This window comes from Pristiophorus japonicus, chromosome 4 (genome assembly GCF_044704955.1).
Source record: "Pristiophorus japonicus isolate sPriJap1 chromosome 4, sPriJap1.hap1, whole genome shotgun sequence".
In the NCBI taxonomy this organism is placed as follows: Eukaryota; Metazoa; Chordata; class Chondrichthyes; family Pristiophoridae; genus Pristiophorus; species Pristiophorus japonicus.
This window is the reverse complement of record NC_091980.1, coordinates 9,921,902-9,938,813: the sequence shown is the minus strand read 5'-3', so window position 1 is coordinate 9,938,813 and position 16,912 is coordinate 9,921,902. Positions and strand designations below refer to the sequence as shown.

The 16,912-nt window shown below is 54.0% G+C and overlaps 1 protein-coding gene across 1 annotated transcript in view; it reads right to left on the bottom strand.

Annotated features, from left to right (window-relative positions):
- Window positions 1-16,912, bottom strand: part of tmco6 (transmembrane and coiled-coil domains 6) — a 44,053-nt gene that overhangs the window by 14,418 nt on the left and 12,723 nt on the right. Inside the window, 5 exon segments of the mRNA XM_070877162.1 lie at window positions 485-529; window positions 531-624; window positions 4,793-4,909; window positions 12,624-12,709; window positions 16,313-16,417. Coding sequence (XP_070733263.1) covers window positions 485-529; window positions 531-624; window positions 4,793-4,909; window positions 12,624-12,709; window positions 16,313-16,417 — 447 coding nt within the window.

The following is a 16,912-nucleotide window of genomic DNA, read 5'->3' as shown; positions in this document are numbered from 1 at the left end:
CTTTGTTCCTAAACCTCACTCCAGAGACTTGAGCACAAAATGTCGGCTGACGGTCCCAGCGCAGTACTGAGGTGGTGCCGTCTGGTCGGATGAGATTTTAAAGCGAGGCACCGTCTGCCCTCTCAGGTGAACGTAAAAGATTATTCCGAACAGGAGCAGGGCAGTTCTCTCTAGTGTCCTGGGGCGATATTTATCCCTCAACCAACATCACTAAAAGAGATTATCTTTTGTTTGTGGGAACTTGCTGTGCTCAAATCGGCTGCCATGTTTCCGACATTACAACAGTGATTACACTTGGGGGGAAAAAAACATACCGAATTGGCTGTAAAGCGCTTTGGGACGTCCTGAGGTTGTGAAAGGTTCTAAACAAATTCAAGTCTTCCTTTATTTTTCTATCGTGCATTAGATGGACTTTATCCCACACTTAACTGGCATTGACAATGGGCATGAGGGGATAAATTAAGGATCTCCCAGCTTTACTTACCAATTCCACACCATCTGTTGTGCCTAAATCAACGGCTCTGCCCAATGCTGCCAAAATCAACGGCTCTGCCCAATGCTGCCAGCAGTATTACAGCTTGGCGTACAAGGCCCTGGGAGATCAGGCACTCACTGTTCACGCCGCTGCAAGAGAGATGACAGAGTGTTTTGATTAACCATTGCTGCCGGGCTTTCCTTAAAGACATAGGGATAGAAATTCGGTTGGACAGCGCCCTCGCGGGGGGTGGAACAGGGGCGCGAAAGGGTTTGCAGCCGCGAGTGCCGGCATTTGCGCCGCTCGGCAAATTCAGTGTGCCGGTACCGGCGGCATTGAGGAGTGTGGCCCGGGAGCGGTGTGCAACGTCCCCGGTAGCGACACGGAGGCAACATTTGTTTTATGCTGCACCCGTAGCGGCCAGAAGTGACACTACCAGAGATATCTGGTGTGTAGAGCTGTCCCGGGGCACTAAGGGAAGGAATGACTGCAAGAGGTAAGTGATTGATCAGATTTTTCTTTGCGATTTAACTTTATTTGGGGTCAGTAATGTATCGGGAATGTTTCTTGTTGCGATTCTTTTTTTTTTGCAGGGAGGCCTCTCGTAGGGCGCTCCGAAGCCGGTTCTTTAGCAACGGAATATTCAGTTGCTCAGCCGGCCTAGTGCCCTAAGAGAGGTGTGGAACACTTCCCTTAGTGCTCCACTTCACTCTCGGGGCGCTAAATTTAGCGACCGCCCAACATTAGGGCCTTAAAAACCTTCAAGCGAACTTCCAGCTCACGGAAGTGCAGAGTAAGAGAGGGCAGTAACATACAGAGAAGGGACAAGGCATGGCAAACCGGTCAGTTCCTTGAAGCGAAAGACAGGTTAAGGCCTCGGTTGTGGCCTTTCATCAGAACTGGCTTTGTGCAGCCGGAGAAACCCTGTCACCATGCGTTCACAGTACATAAGTACATAAGTAATATGAGCAGGTGTCAGCCCTACGGCCCCTCGAGCCTGCTCCGCCATTCAATAAGATCACGGCTGATCATCGACCTCAACTCCACATTCCCGCCCGATCTTTATATCCCTCGATTCCCCTCGAGTTTAAAAATCTATATATCTCACATCTTGAACATATTCAGATACTCAGCATCCACAGCTCTCTGGGGCAGAGAATTCCAAAGATTCACCACCCTCTGAGTGAAGAAATTCCTCCTCATCTCAGTCCTAAATGACCGACCCCTTATCCTGAGACTGTGACCCCTGGTTCTAGACATTCCAGCCCGGGGGAAACAACCTCTCAGCATCTACCCTGTCAATCCCCTTCAGAATCTTGTATGTTTCAGTGAGATCACCTCTCATTCTTCTAAACTCCAGAGAGTATGGGCCCATTCTACATAATCTCTCATCATAAGACAACCCTCCCATCCCAGGAATCAATCTGGTGAACCTCTGTTGTACCGCCTCCAAGGCAAGTATATCCTTCCTTAGATAAGGAGACCAAAAATGTGCATAGTACTCCAGGTGTGGTCTCACCAGAGCCCTGTACAACTGTAGCAAGACTTCCTTACTCTTATACTCTAGATACCATCAGCAGGCCGGGGCCATTGGAGGGAGCAGCGTACGGCGGCATGCCACTGCAGGGAGCAGCGCGTGCTGCTGCAGGAGGGCGACGGCTGAGAAGCCAGGTCGCTGATTGCAGTGCGGGCAGGCACAGCAGGAGGGGCGAAGGAGCGGTAAGAGTTTGTAGATGGAAGTAACCGGGGCCCAGGAGAGGCATGAGACTGGGTCCCAGAAGAGACGAGGGCCCGGGGCAGCACGGGCCAGCCCACACTGCGATATGTGTGCGCACAAGGTCCGTGCAGCAGAGCTGGTCTCCAGTTGTCCTGGTTAACCCTGCCACTGGCCCAAGACCTAGCTCTGTCAAGCCCCGTGTGGTGGCTGGTGTGCAACGGCCACCCCATGTTAAAAAAATCCACACACAGGCATCTTCCACCCTTCAAGTTGTAGTTCGGGATGTGGAAGCAAGTCATCCTCGCTTCGAGGGACTGCCTATGATGATGATATACTCCAACTCCCTTGCAATAAAGGACAATGCCATTTGCCTTCCTTAGTGCTTGCCGTACCTGCATGCTAGCTTTGTGTTTCTTGCACAAGGACACCCAAAGCTCTCCGAACACCAACATTTAAAGGTATCTCACCATTTAAAAAATATTCTGTTTTTCTATTTTTCCTACCTAGCTTTGTATCGTCAGCAAACAATTGCAGCCTTCGTGCTGAACGGTTTTACTTTGCGCTGCAGTTAGGGTAACTGAACCTGTAACAGTCAACGCCCCAGCTGGCACTCGAGGGGAGAGAAGCAAAACTCCAGAGTGGGGGGGGGGGGGTCATGGGGCAAGAGCGGGTTGTGTGGGGGGGAGGAGCTGGTCGTGGGGGAGGGGGGAGTGGGTCGTGGGGGGAGAGGGGGGAGCAGGTCGTGGGGGGGGGGAGGGGGGAAGGGTCGTGGGGGGGAGGGGGGAGCGGGTCGTGGGGGGGGTGGGGGGAGCGGGTCGTGGGGGGGGGGGGAGCGGGTCGTGGGGGGGGGGAGCGGGTTGTGAGGGGGGGAGCGGGTCGTGGGGGGGAGCCGGTCGTGGTGGGGGGGCGCGGGTCGTGGGGGGGAGAGGGGAACAGGTCGTGGAGGGGGAGCGGGTCGTGGGGGGGGGGGAGGGGGGAGCGGGTCGTGGGGGGGGGAGGGGGGAGCGGGTTGTGAGGGAGGAGAGGGTCGTGGGGGGGAGGTGGGAGCGGGTCGTGGGGGAGGAGGGGGGAGCGGGTCGTGGGGGAGGAGGGGGGAGCGGGTCGTGGGGGGGGGGGGGAGGGGGGAGCGGGTCGTGGGGGGGGGGGAAGGGGGGAGCGGGTCGTGGCGGGGGGGGAGGGGGGAGCGGGTCGTGGGGGGGGGGAGGGGGGAGCGAGTCGTGGGGGGAGAGGGTCATGGGGGAGTGGGTCGTGGGGAGAGAGGGGAGCTGGTCGTGGGAGGGGGGGAGAGGGTCCTGGGAGGGGGGGGAAGAGGGTCCTGGGAGGGGGGAAGAGGGTCATGGGAGGGGAGGGTCATGGGGGGAGCGGGTCGTGGGAGGGGAGAGTCATGGGGGGAGCGGGTCGTGGGGGGGGGGAGGGGGAGCGGGTCGTGGGGGAGGGGAGAGCGGGTTGAGGCGGGGGGAGCGGGTCGTGGGGGGGAGCGGGTCGTGGGGGGGAGGGGGGAGCGGGTCGTGGGGGGGGGGGGAGGAGAGCGGGTCGTGGGGGGGGGGGAGGAGAGCGGGTCGTGGGGGGGCGGGGAGGAGAGCGGATCGTGGGGGGGAGCGGGTCGTGGGGGGGGCAGGGGAGAGCGGGTCGTGGGGGGGGGGGGGAGCGGGTCGTGGGGGGGGCGCGGGTTGTGGGGGGGGGCGCGGGTCGTGGGGGGGGCGCGGGTTGTGGGGGGGGGAGAGCGGGTCGTGGGGGGGGGGGGGAGAGCGGGTCGTGGGGGGGGCGCGGGTTGTGGGGGGGGGGGGGAGAGCGGGTCGTGGGGGGGGGGAGCGGGTCGTGGGGGGGGTAGCGGGTCGTGGGGGGGGGGGAGCGGGTCGTGGGGGGGGGGAGAGCGGGTCGTGGGGGGGGGCGCGGGTTGTGGGGGGGGGGGGGGAGAGCGGGTCGTGGGGGGGGAGCGGGTCGTGGGGGGGGTAGCGGGTCGTGGGGGGGGGGAGCGGGTCGTTGGGGGGGGAGGAGTGGGTCGTGGGGGGGGCGCGGGTTGTGGGGGGGGGGGGGGAGAGCGGGTCGTGGGGGGGGGGGGGAGCGCGGGTCGTGGGGGGGGGGGGGAGGAGAGCGGGTCGTGGCGGGGGGGGGGGGGAGGAGAGCGGGTCGTGGGGATGGGGGGGGGGAGCGGGTCGTGGGGGGGGGGGGAGCGCGGGTCGTGGGGGTGGGCGTGGGGGGGGAAGCGGGTCGTGGGGGTGGGGGTGGGGGGGGAAGCGGGTCGTGGGGGTGGGGGGGGGGGGAAGCGGGTCGTGGGGGTGGGGGTGGGGGGGGAAGCGGGTCGTGGGGGGGGGGGGGGAAGCGGGTCGTGGGGGTGGGGGGGGGAGCGGGTCGTGGGGGGGGGGGGGAAGCGGGTCGTGGGGGGGGGGGAGCGCGGGTCGTGGGGGTGGGGGGGGGAGCGGGTCGTGGGGGGGGGGGGGGGAAGCGGGTCGTGGGGGGGGGGGGAGCGCGGGTCGTGGGGGTGGGGGGGGGGAAGCGGGTCGTGGGGGGGGGGGGAAGCGGGTCGTGGGGGTGGGGGGGGGGGGGGGGAGCGGGTCGTGGGGGGGCACCCAGATGAAAAGACGACTGGTTTGGGTTACCTACTCACGGTGTAATGCAGGCACCAGGCACATTCCACCGCTGTCTGCACCCCACATTCAGAATCCACAGCCAACAAACGGATCAAATGCGGAGTCACATTAGCTTCCAGAACAGCACTGCCGAGAAAAGAAACACATATATTTATGTTAGCGATAGGAGGAAAAGGAGACCATGAATGGCAAAAGTAGGCATCGCTGGAAATCCACAGCTACTGGGCCCAACGTTCTCTGGAATTATTTTTGGGACGCACGGCCCCTTTAAAGCAGTGGTCCTTGTACCGACCCCTGGGGAACCCCACTGTATACCATCCTCCAGTCCGAAAAACTACTCTGTTTCCTGTCACTGAGACAATTTCATATCCAGGCTGCCACTGTCCCTTTTATTCCATGGGCTTCAACTTTGCTGGCAAGACTATTGTGCAGCCCTTTGTCGATCTCCTTTTAGAAATCCATGGACAACACATCAACAGCATTGCCCTCATCAACAATCCGATCAGGTTGGTTAAACACGATTTGCCTTTAATAAGTCCGTGCTGGCTTTATTATTCTGGATGCCTGTCAGAACCGGTGTTATTTAGACAGTGCACTATCACCATCTAGTGACAGGAAGTCAGCACAGCCGCTAACTAACAAGAACTCCATTCGAACTGAAAAGCTAAAAAGAAATTCCAAATGCTGCAAAGCTGAAATGAAATGAGAAAAGGCTGAAAATATACAACAGGTCAGTCAGTATTTGGATGAACATTACTGCTATGTATCCTTCATCAGAACCGAAGGTTGAGAGATACAGGTGTGACGGCCGAAATCCGGAAACCTCGGGACTGAGGCCGTTCCCAATTCCGGGTATTTCTGGATTTCGGAACATCTTTGCCTGGGCTGAGGTAGGTGGGGTCGTGAGGGGCTGTCGGGCACGGTCCGGCCGCCGAGGGTCGGGGAGAGGTCGGGCCACTGAGGGTCGGGGAGAGGTCGGGCCGCCAAGGATCGGGGAGAGGTCGGGCCGCCGAGGGTCGGGGAGAGGTCGGGCCGCCGAGGGTCGGGGAGAGGTCGGGCCGCCAAGGATCGGGGAGAGGTCGGGCCGCCGAGGGTCGGGGAGAGGTCGGGCCGCCGAGGGTCGGGGAGAGATCGGGCCGCCGAGGGTCGGGCCGCCGAGGGTCGGGGAGAGGTCAGGCCGCCGAGGGTCGGGGAGAGGTCAGGCCGCCGAGGGTCGGGGAGAGGTCGGGCCGCCGAGGGTCGGGGAGAGGTCGGGCCGCCGAGGGTCGGGGAGAGGTCGGGCCGCCGAGGGTCGGGGAGAGGTCGGGCCGCCGAGGGTCGGGCCGCCGAGGGTCGGGGAGAGGTCGGGCCGCCGAGGGTCAGAGAGAGGTCGGGCCGCCGAGGGTCGGGGAGAGATCGGGCCGCCGAGGGTCGGGCCGCCGAGGGTCGGGGAGAGGTCGGGCCGCCGAGGGTCGGGGAGAGGTCAGGCCGGCGAGGGTCGGGGAGAGGTCAGGCCGCCGAGGGTCGGGGAGAGGTCAGGCCGCCGAGGGTCGGGGAGAGGTCGGGCCGCCGAGGGTCGGGGAGAGGTCGGGCCGCCGAGGGTCGGGGAGAGGTCGGGCCGCCGAGGGTCGGGGAGAGGTCGGGCCGCCAAGGATCGGGGAGAGGTCGGGCCGCCGAGGGTCGGGGAGAGGTCGGGCCGCCAAGGATCGGGGAGAGGTTGGGCCGCCGAGGGTCGGGCCGCCGAGGGTCGGGGAGAGGTCGGGCCGCCGAGGGTCGGGCCGCCAAGGATCGGGGAGAGGTCGGGCCGCCGAGGGTCGGGCTGCCGAGGGTCGGGGAGAGGTCGGGCCACTGAGGGTCGGGCCGCCGAGGTCGGGCTACCGAGGGTCGGAGCGAGGTCGGGCCGCTGAGTCCGGATTTCGGAACATTTTCCGGACCACCCTGCCACGGATCGGCCCGGTGTCTGGATTCCAGAACGTTCCGAATTTCGGAACTCCGGCTTTCGGACACTCAACTTGTAATGACTACATGGACTTGCATTTATATAGCGCCTTTCGCAAACTCCGGACATTCCAGCCAGTGAAGTACTTTTGGAGTGCAGTCACTGTTGTAGTGTAGGAAATGCGTCAGTCAATTTGTGCACAGCAAGCTCCCAAAAACAGCACTGTGATCAAGACCAGATAAGCTGTTTTAGTAATCTTGACTGAGGGATAAATATTGGCCCGGGCACCATGAAATCTTAAATTTTTTTGCACAGAATATGTCTTCTGTCTGTAAGGAACACTACACAGAGACTATTCTCCTGCAATGCCCCCGTGCTCTCTGCACACAGGTCTCTAGTGTGCGCTAAAGCCAAACATAACCTGTGGTAAGTGCAGCAGGCGCTCGACGGAACAGGTGATTTGGACCCGTGGTTCCCAAAGCTCTCCGCCATTTGGGTTTTCCACGTGTCTGGGCCCTTGCTTCAACTACTCATCCAAAAAACACACCTCTAACAGTGCAGCACTCCCTCAGTACTGCCCCTCCGACACTCCCTCAGTACTGCCCCTCCGACAGTGCGGCACTCCCTCAGTACTGCCCCTCCGACAGTGCAGCACTCCCTCAGTACTGCCCCTCCGACAGTGCAGCACTCCCTCAGTACTGCCCCTCCAACAGTGCAGCACTCCCTCAGTACTGCCCCTCCGACAGTGCGGCGCTCCCTCACTACTGCCCCTCCGACAGTGCGGCTCTCCCTCAGTACTGCCCCTCCAACAGTACAGCACTCCCTCAGTACCGCCACTCCGACAGTGCAGCGCTAGCTCAGTACTGCTCCTCCGACAGCGCAGTGCTCCCTCAGTACTGCCACTCCGACAGTGCAGCGCTCCCTCAGTATTGCCCCTCTGACATTGCAGTGCTCCCTCAGTACTGCCCCTCCGACAGTGTAGCGCTCCCTCAGCACTGCCCCTCCGACAGTGCAGCACTCCCTCAGCACTGCCCCTCCGACAGTGCAGCGCTCCCTCAGGACTGCCGCTCTGACAGTGCAACGCTCCCTCGGTACTGCCCCTCCGACAGTGCGGCGCTCCCTCAGGACTGCCGCTCTGACAGTGCAACGCTCCCTCGGTACTGCACTGAAAGTATCAGCCTAGATTCTGTGCTCAAATGTTCTCCAGTCTCTGGAGTGTGGCTTGAACCCACAACTTTTTAACCAAGAGGTGAGCTTGCTACCCACTGAGCCACGGCTGACTCATTATGGCTGTCACCATAAGCAACCATTTTAGTAACACTGGAAAAAAGGAGGGGGTGGTGAAAAGATAAACAAGACGTACTCCAATCACGGAGCGGGAGCTAATCGGTTGAATGACCAGCAAACTGCTCAATGGAGTACAGAGAAGATCATCAGTGAGATGGTGGAACGTTTAAAAAAAAACTGGCAGACACGATGGGCCGAATGGCCTCCTTCAGAATCCTAATTTTTCTATGATTTTACAAAAAGCCATGAGACCGGCCCACACAAATAAAAGAGAATGGGGAAAGTGAAAACCCCCCACAACGGCTACATTCATCACTAGTTGCTCTGAGAAGATAAGGAGGATGGGGAGGGCTTCTTGACTAGGAATTATAGATGTTTTAATACAACTGATTGACCACTTCAGAGGGGGATAATGATCCAGCCATGTATTGTGTGACGGGAGTCACTGGTTGGCCAGACCAGGTCCAGACGGCAACTTCCATTTCCTGGAGGGCATGAGTGGAAGGGCTGGGTTTCTGCCGACAGTCTGGCGTGGTTTCACGGTCGTTATTCCCCAGCGCCCACCCACAAATGATCGGTAATTGACAGAATTCGGTTTCACAACTCGCTGGGGCGGACTGGAGGGTCGAGACCTCTGGATCGCCAGCCCAATACCACAACTAACGATAAACTGAATCCAATCTAGTGCAGGGCAGCACCAAGACCCGATAAGGGAGAACAGACGAATTGAGAAGTTGTGTAGATTGCAGCGAGAAGGAAAGCATGAGGTGGGTAAGGAGCTTCAAGACTGGTAGCCGCATGATACAATGATACTGGAGTTGTTGACTAATCACAACGATCAATCTCTTATCAATGATCCTACAACAGACACAGGCATGAGATTGAGGAAAACGTCCTGTGGAGAGCTTTGGGAACCACAGAAAGAAAGAAAAGGATTTGCATTTATAGCGTCTTTCCCGACCACTTTACAGCCAATGAAGTACTTTTTGGAGTGTAGTAACTGTTGTCATGTGGGAAACGGGCAGCCAACTTGCACATAGAAAGCTCCCACAAACAGCAACATGATAATGACCAGATAAATCTATTTTTGTTATGTTGATTGAGGGATAAATATTGGCCCAGGACACCGGGGATAACACCCCTGCTCTTCTTCTAAATAGTCACATGGAATCTTTTACATTCACCGGAGAGCGCGGATAGAGCCTCGGTTTAACGTCTCATCCGAAAGATGGCACCTCTGACTGTGCAGTGCTCCCTCACTATCTACTGTGTCCAGGCCCCTCAATATTTTGTACACCTCGATGAGGTCTCATAGAAACATAGAAAATAGGTGCAGGAGTAGGCTATTCGGCCCTTCGAGCCTGCACCACCATTCAATAAGATCATGGCTGATCATTCACCTCAGTACCCCTTTCCTGCTTTCTCTCCATACCCCTTGATCCCTTTAGCCGTAAGGGCCATATCTAACTCCCTCTTGAATATATCCAATGAGCTGGCATCAACAACTCTCTGCGGTAGGGAATTCCACAGGTTAACAACTCTCTGAGTGAAGAAGTTTCTCCTCATCTCAGTCCTAAATGGCTTACCCCTAATTCTTAGATTACATCCCCTGGTTCTGGACTTCCCCAACATCGGGAACATTCTTCCTGCATCGAACCTGTCCAGTCCCGTCAGAATTTTATATATTTCTATGAGATCCCCTCTCATCCTTCTAAACTCCAGTGAATACAGGCCCAGTCGATCCAGTCTCTCCTCATATGTCAGTCCTGCCATCCCGGGAATCAGTCTGATGAACCTTCGCTGCACTCCCTCAATAGCAAGAACGTCCTTCCTCAGATTAGGAGACCAAAACTGAACACAATATTCCAGATGAGGCCTCAATAAGGCCCTGTACAACTGCAGTAAGACCTCCCTGCACCTATACTCAAATCCCCTACCTATGAAGGCCAACATACCATTTGCCTTCTTCACCGCCTGCTGTACGTGCATGCCAACTTTCGATGACTGATGTACCATGACACCCAGGTCTCGTTGCACCTCCCCTTTTCCTAATCTGCCGCCATTCAGATAATATTCTGCCTTCGTGTTTTTGCCACCAAAGTGGATAACCTCACATTTATCCACATTATATTGCATCTGCCATGCGTTTGCCCACTCACCTAACCTGTCCAAGTCACCCTGCAGCCTCTTAGCGTCCTCCTCATTGCTCACACCGCCACCCAGCTTAGTGTCATCTGCAAACCTGGAGATATTACACTCAATTCCTTTGTCTAAATAGCTGGGGTCCCAGCACTGAGCCCTGCGGCATCCCACTAGTTACTTCCTGCCATTCTGAAAAGGACCCGTTTATCCCGACTCTCTGCTTCCTATCTGCCAACCAGTTCTCTATCCACGTCAGTACATTACCCCCAATACCATATGCTTTAATTTTGCACACCAATCTCATGTGGGACCTTTTGAAAGTCCAAATACAACACATCCACTGGTTCTCCCTTGTCCACTCTACTAGTTACATTCTCAAAAAATTCTCGAAGATTTGGCAAGCATGATTTCCCTTTCATAAATCCATGCTGACTTGGACCGATCCAATCACTGCTTTCCAAATGCGCTGCTATTTCATCTTTAATAATTGATTCCAATATTTTCCCCACTACTGATATCAGGCTAACCGGTCTATAATTACCTGTTTTCTCTCTCTCTCCTTTCTTAAAAAGTGGTGTTACATTAGCTACCCTCCAGTCCATAGGAACTGATCCAGAGTTGATAGACTGTGGAAAATGATCAACAATGCATCCACTATTTCTATGGCCACTTCCTTAAGTACTCTGGGATGCAGACTATCAGGCCCCGGGGATTTATCGGCCTTCAATCCCATCAATTTCCTTCACACAATTTCCTGACTATTAAGAATTTCCTTCAGTTCCTCTATCTGGCTAGACCCTTGGTCCCCTTGCATTTCCAGAAGGTTATTAGTGAAGACAGAACCAAAGTATTTGTTCGATTGGTCTGCCATTTCTTTGTTCCCCATTATAAATTCACCTGATTCTGACTGCAAGGAACCTACATTTGTCTTCACTAATCTTTTTCTCTTCACATATCTATAGAAGCTTTTGCAGTCAGTTTTTATGTTCTCTGCAAGCTTACTCTCATACTCTATTTTCTCTCATACTCTATTAAACCCTTTGTCCTCCTCTGCTGAATTCTAAATTTCTCTCAGTCCTCAGGTTTGCTGCTTTTTCTGGCCAATTTATATACCTCTTCCTTGGATTTAACACTGTCCCTAATTTCCCTTGTTAGCCACGGTTGAGCCACCTTCCTAGTTTTATTTTTATGCCAGGCAGGGACATACAATTGGTGAAGTTCATCCATGTGATCTTTAAATGTCTGCCATTGCCTATCCACCGTCAACCCTTTAAGTATCATTCACCAGTCTATCCTAGCCAATTCACGTCTCATCCCATCAAAGTTACCCTTTCCGTATTAGCCCTCCCAAAGTACATTACCTCACACTTCTCTGAATTAAATTCCATTTGCCACTGCTCTGCCCACCTGACCAGTAGATTGATATCCTCCCACAGCCCATGACTTTCCTTTTCATTATCAACCACACAGCCAATTTTAGTGTCGTCTGCAAACTTCTTAATCGTACTCCCTTTATTCAAATCTAAATTATTGATATACACCACAAAAAGCAAGGCACCCAGTACTGAGCCCTGCGGAACCCGACTGGAAACATCCTTCCAGTCACAAAAATACCCATCAACCATTACCCTTTGCTTCCTGCCACTGAGCCAATTTTGGATCCACCTTGCCCTGGATCCCATGGGCTTTAACTTTCCTGAAAGGCGCTATATAAATGCATGACTTTCTTTCTTTTCAGTTGGACCAAATGGCCTCTTTCTGTGCTGTAAATGTTATGTAAATCTATGTAATTGTAATGGAGGGTGTTGTAAGGCACTTTCAAAGGCGAAGGCACCTGCAGAATGTATGTATATATATGTGTAAAATGGCTGCCAGGGATTCCGCAAAGCACTCGGGGTATTCAGCTAACCAAGCTGGCTAACTTTCTGGATAGCTGATGACACTGAAGATTAGCAGAATGTCTTTAAATCAACAAACCCAGACAGGATGTCCTAGTAGAACACTGAACAAAGGAATCCCTGAAACTATGTTAAGATAAGAAAGTCAGGCACAGGCAGAACCCAAGGACAGCAGAAATAAGGGGGGTCTGGAAAAACATCACAAGGACATAAATCAGCTCCAGCTAAACATAAGCTGACCATGCAGCCCCTTTATGCTTGAGGGTCAATTCTATTGGCCTAAAGAAACCTGTATGTAATCTATAACCGTTACGACTGGATTGTGTCCAGCCGACATAGTTCACTATTACTCAACCTGTCGTAAAACATATAAATATCACTGTATTTCTTTGTTCAATGGAGAGTAGTGCCTGGTGTAACCCAGAGGCTTTCTCCCCGCTCGCGTAATAAAGGCCGTTTTGATGCTGGAACTGACTCTGAGTGTCGAGTGATTCTTCCTGGGAAATATTCGCGCTAACAGAGGGTTATGGGTTTCATTGTGGACCAAGGTACAGTCAGCCCCTGGGTACAGTGGCTGGGCTGGGCGCTAACTTACGGTATGATCCTCTCTCCTGCTTCCTTGGCCTGCAGCAGTTGGGAGAGTGAATAGGCCGCAGCCTCCACCACAGCTCCGTGAGGTGACTGAAAGAGACACAAACAATGCTTTAGGAACATGTCACACTGACAGACTGACTCTTGCGTGAAGAAACATCCCGAGGCACTTGGTAGCCAGAACTGCTGAAGTCAAGATGGAAGTGAGGGGAAGCACAGTCAAAGAGCTTAATTTTGAGGAAGATTTTGAAGAAGGACCAGAGCAGTGGGGCAAAGTGTATTAAAGGAGGAGGTAAAAAAGAAAGTTCTTGCTTTTTCGATAGTGTCTTTGACGAACTCAGGACGACCCAAAGCACTTTACAGCCAATGAAGTACTTTTGGACTGTGGTCACTTTGAAATGTAGGAAATGTGGCAGCCAATTTGCGCCATCAGCAAGCTCCCACACATAGCAATGTAACAATGAACAGATCATCGGTTTTCAGTGATGTTGGTTGAGTGACAAATTTTGGTCTGGATACCGGGGATAACTCTACTGCTCATCTTCAAAATAGTGCCATAGGATTTTTTAATGTGCATCTGAGAGAGCAGACGGGACCAAGGTTTAACGTCTCACCCGAAAGACGGCACCTCCGACAGTGCAGCACTCCCTCAGCACTGCACTGGGAGTGTCAGCCTGCATTATGTCTCAGGTCTTAGGACTGGGACTTGAATCAGAATGCAGCGATGCAGTGGCTTAATACTCTGCCTGGAATGGTGGCATGGTGTGGGGGGTGGAGAGGGGTGAGAGTGCAGTTGTTCAGTCAGAATGGAGAAAGGTGCAACCTACGTGCAGTTCTGGTCACATTACAGGAAGGATGTGTTTGCACTAGAGAGGGTACAGAGAAGATTTATGAAGATGTTGTCTGGACTGGAGAATATTAGCTACGAGGAAAGACTGGATAGGCTGGGTTTGTTTTCTTTGGAACAGAGGAGGCTGAGGGGCGATCTTATTGAGGTGTACAAAATTATGAGGGGCCTGGATAGGAAAGACCTAGAACAGAGGAGTCAACAACCAGGGGGCATAGATTTAAAGTAACTGGTAGGAGGTTTAAAGGGGATTTGAGGGGAAATTTCTTCACCCAGAGAGTGGTGGGGGTGTGGAATTCACTGCCTGAAAGGGTGGTAGAGGCAGAACCTCTTGCACATTTAAAAAGTACCTAGATGTGCACTTAAAGTGCCATAATGGGGTGGAGTATAGAATGTTGCGGTGCAGGGGAGTGTCGCAGTTGTGTGGGGCGGACTGGTTGGGCTGGGTGCTCTTTACCTTTCCGCCATTGTTCATAGGTTTATATGTAACCTTCAGGGCTGCAGACCGAGGGCCATGTGACTCTTTGTCGGCCGGCGTGGACACAATGGGCCGAAATGGCCTCCTTCCGCGCTGTAAATTTCTATCTTTTTATATAACCTACAGGGCTACGGACCAAGGGCTAGAAAGTGCGATTAGGCTGAATAGCTCTTTTTTGGCCGGCGCAGACATGATGGGCCGAAATGGCCAACCTTCCACGCTGTAAATTTCTATGATTCTGGGACGCAGGACTGGAGAGGATTGAGCGAGGCCACGGAGAGATTTGAAGTGGAGGACAAGGTTAATGCTCAGGAACTGGAGCAGGGCGTGGGACTGGCCACGGGGATGGGCGGGGATCTGCAAGGGGTGAGGTGATTTGTGTGCGGGATAGGAGGCAGCTCACAGAGTTCGAGATGGTTTGGCCGTTGCGTAGGTTACAACTAGAGTGTGAAGAGCACACTGGCGAAATGAAACCACGGGATGAAGGTGTGGGTGAGAGTTTTAGCAGTGGATGGATCAAAGTAAGGGTGTAAGGAGGCAGCGTTTCAGAGGGGAAGGAGGCGGTCTGGGCAACAGGCTGGATGTGGGGGTTGAAGCTCCAGTTGAACAGGGACATGGGTCGAGAGCTGTGGATGGTTATCATTTAGCAGTGCGTTACATTTAGGCCACTGTAGCTCGAATCATTGATCCTTTTCTACAAGCGAGGCCCCGTCTGCTCTCTCAGGTGGACGTAAAAGATCCCATGGCACTATTTCGAAGAAGAGCAGGGGAGTTCTCTGCGGTGTCCTGGGGCCAATTATTTAGCTCTCAACCAACATCACTAGAAACATTTTATCTGATCATTATCACATGGCTGTTTGTGGGAGCTTGCTGTGCGTGAATTGGCTGCTGCGTTTCCCACATTACAACAATGACTACATTTCAAAAGTACTTCATTGGCTGTAAAGCGCCTTTGGGACGTCCTGAGGTCATGAAAGATGCTATATAAATGCAAGTCTTTCTTTCTTTTTTACGATACCACCATGGTGACAGCCTAATGCAATGGTTTTCAAACCTCTCTGCATTGCGGGGGGGGGGGGGGCGGGAATCACCTGTGAAAACTGATACACTCCCAGGACTCCCTATCCCAAATATCAACAATATATGGTCAGTCAACCTTGATGGAAAGCAATGCAGTCAGGGCAGAATTCTTTTACAAACAAACGACAGAGTAACATTGCCTGTAAGTCAACAAAAATATGCAGGAAAAAAATATATACAACAACAACTTGTATTTATATAGCACCTTTCACGCAGTGAAATGTCCCAAGGCACTTCACGGGGAGTATTATGAGATAAAAGATTTGATACCGAGCCGCATAAGGAGAAATTAGGGCAGGTGACCAAACGCTTGGTCAAAGAGGTAGGTTTTAAGGAAGTCTTGAAGGAGAAAAGAGAGGTAGAGAGGCGGAGGTTTAGGGAGGGAGTTCCAGAGCTTGGGGCCCAGGCAACAGAAGGCACGGCCACCAATAGTTAAGCGATTATAATCAGGGATGCTCATGAGGGCAGAATTAGAGGAGCGCAGACATCTCGGGGGTGGGGGGCGGGGGGGGGGGGTTTGTGGTGCTGGAAGAGATTACAAAGATAGTGGGGTGTTCAAGCCCATGGAGGGATTTGTAAACAAGGATGAGAATGTTGAAATCAAGACATTGCTTAACCGGGAGTAAATGTAGGTCAGCGAGCACAGGGGGTGATGGGTGAGCGGGACTTGGTGCGAGTTATGACATGGGCAGCCAAGTTTTGGATCACCTCTAGTTTACATCGGGTAGAATGTGGGAGGCCAGCCAGGAGTGCGGTAGAATAGTCAAGTCTAGAGTTAACAAAGGCATGGACGAGGGTTTCAGCAGCAGATGAGCTGAGGGAAGTGCAGAGACGGGCGATGTTACGGAGGTGGAAATAGGCAGTCTTAGTTATGCTGCAGATGTATGATCGAAAGCTCATTTCAGGCTCAAATATGACAGCAAGGTTGCAAACAGTCTGGATCAGCCTAAGACAGAAGATGGGGAGAGGGATGGAGTCAATGTCTAGGGAACGGAGTTCATGGCGGGGACCGAAAACAAAGGATACGGGCTTCCCAATATTCATTTGGAGAAAATTTCTGCTCATCCAGTACTGGATGATGTAGAGTTCTTGAGACACTGGACTCGCAACATGCCCAGTCCCAGAGAGACCAGAGTCTGCAAGGTCTTCCAGCATCCACCCCCACACTCCGGGGTCCATAGACCCCAGTCCGAATGCGTGGCTAAATATTTTGGTGGCGCAGTGCTGAATTAGAAATATTTGAATTGGCCGTTATGTAAATCAGTAGGTTTTGGTAACTCTGTCTCACCTGCAAGCAGCTGGCCAATGCCTGGACCACACCTTGTACCAGAAGCTGACTCCGAACGGCTTCATTCTCCGCTGCCAGATTCCCCAGTACGTACAGACACAGCTCCTGCAACAAAGTGTATCCAAAACATTAAAGTTCTTCATATTACCAGAGCCCTACGACACCAACATACTTGGCAAACAGCAGCTGAGAGACTGGTAATGAATTCTGTTCACAGCCCGCCGATGGTTCACTTGGTAAGTTCAATCCCCGGGCGTGGTGCCTCGTTCAAGCACCGGTCACATACCAGACCATGAAATATCAGGAGTAGATGTACCGGAGTTGAGAATGTTTATGAGGCAGTGTCATCATCATAGGCAGTCCCTCGGAATCGGGGAAGACTTGCTTCCGCTCTTAAAATGAGTCCTTAGGTGGCTGAACAGTCCAATACGAGAACCACAGTCCCTGTCACAGGTGGGACAGATAGTCGTTGAGGGAAGGGGTGGTTGGGACTGGTTTGCTGCACGCTCTTTCCGCTGCCTGCGCTTGGCGATGAGACTCGAGGTGCTCAGCGCCCTCCCAGATGCACTTCCTCCACTTAGGACGGCCTTTGGCCAGGGA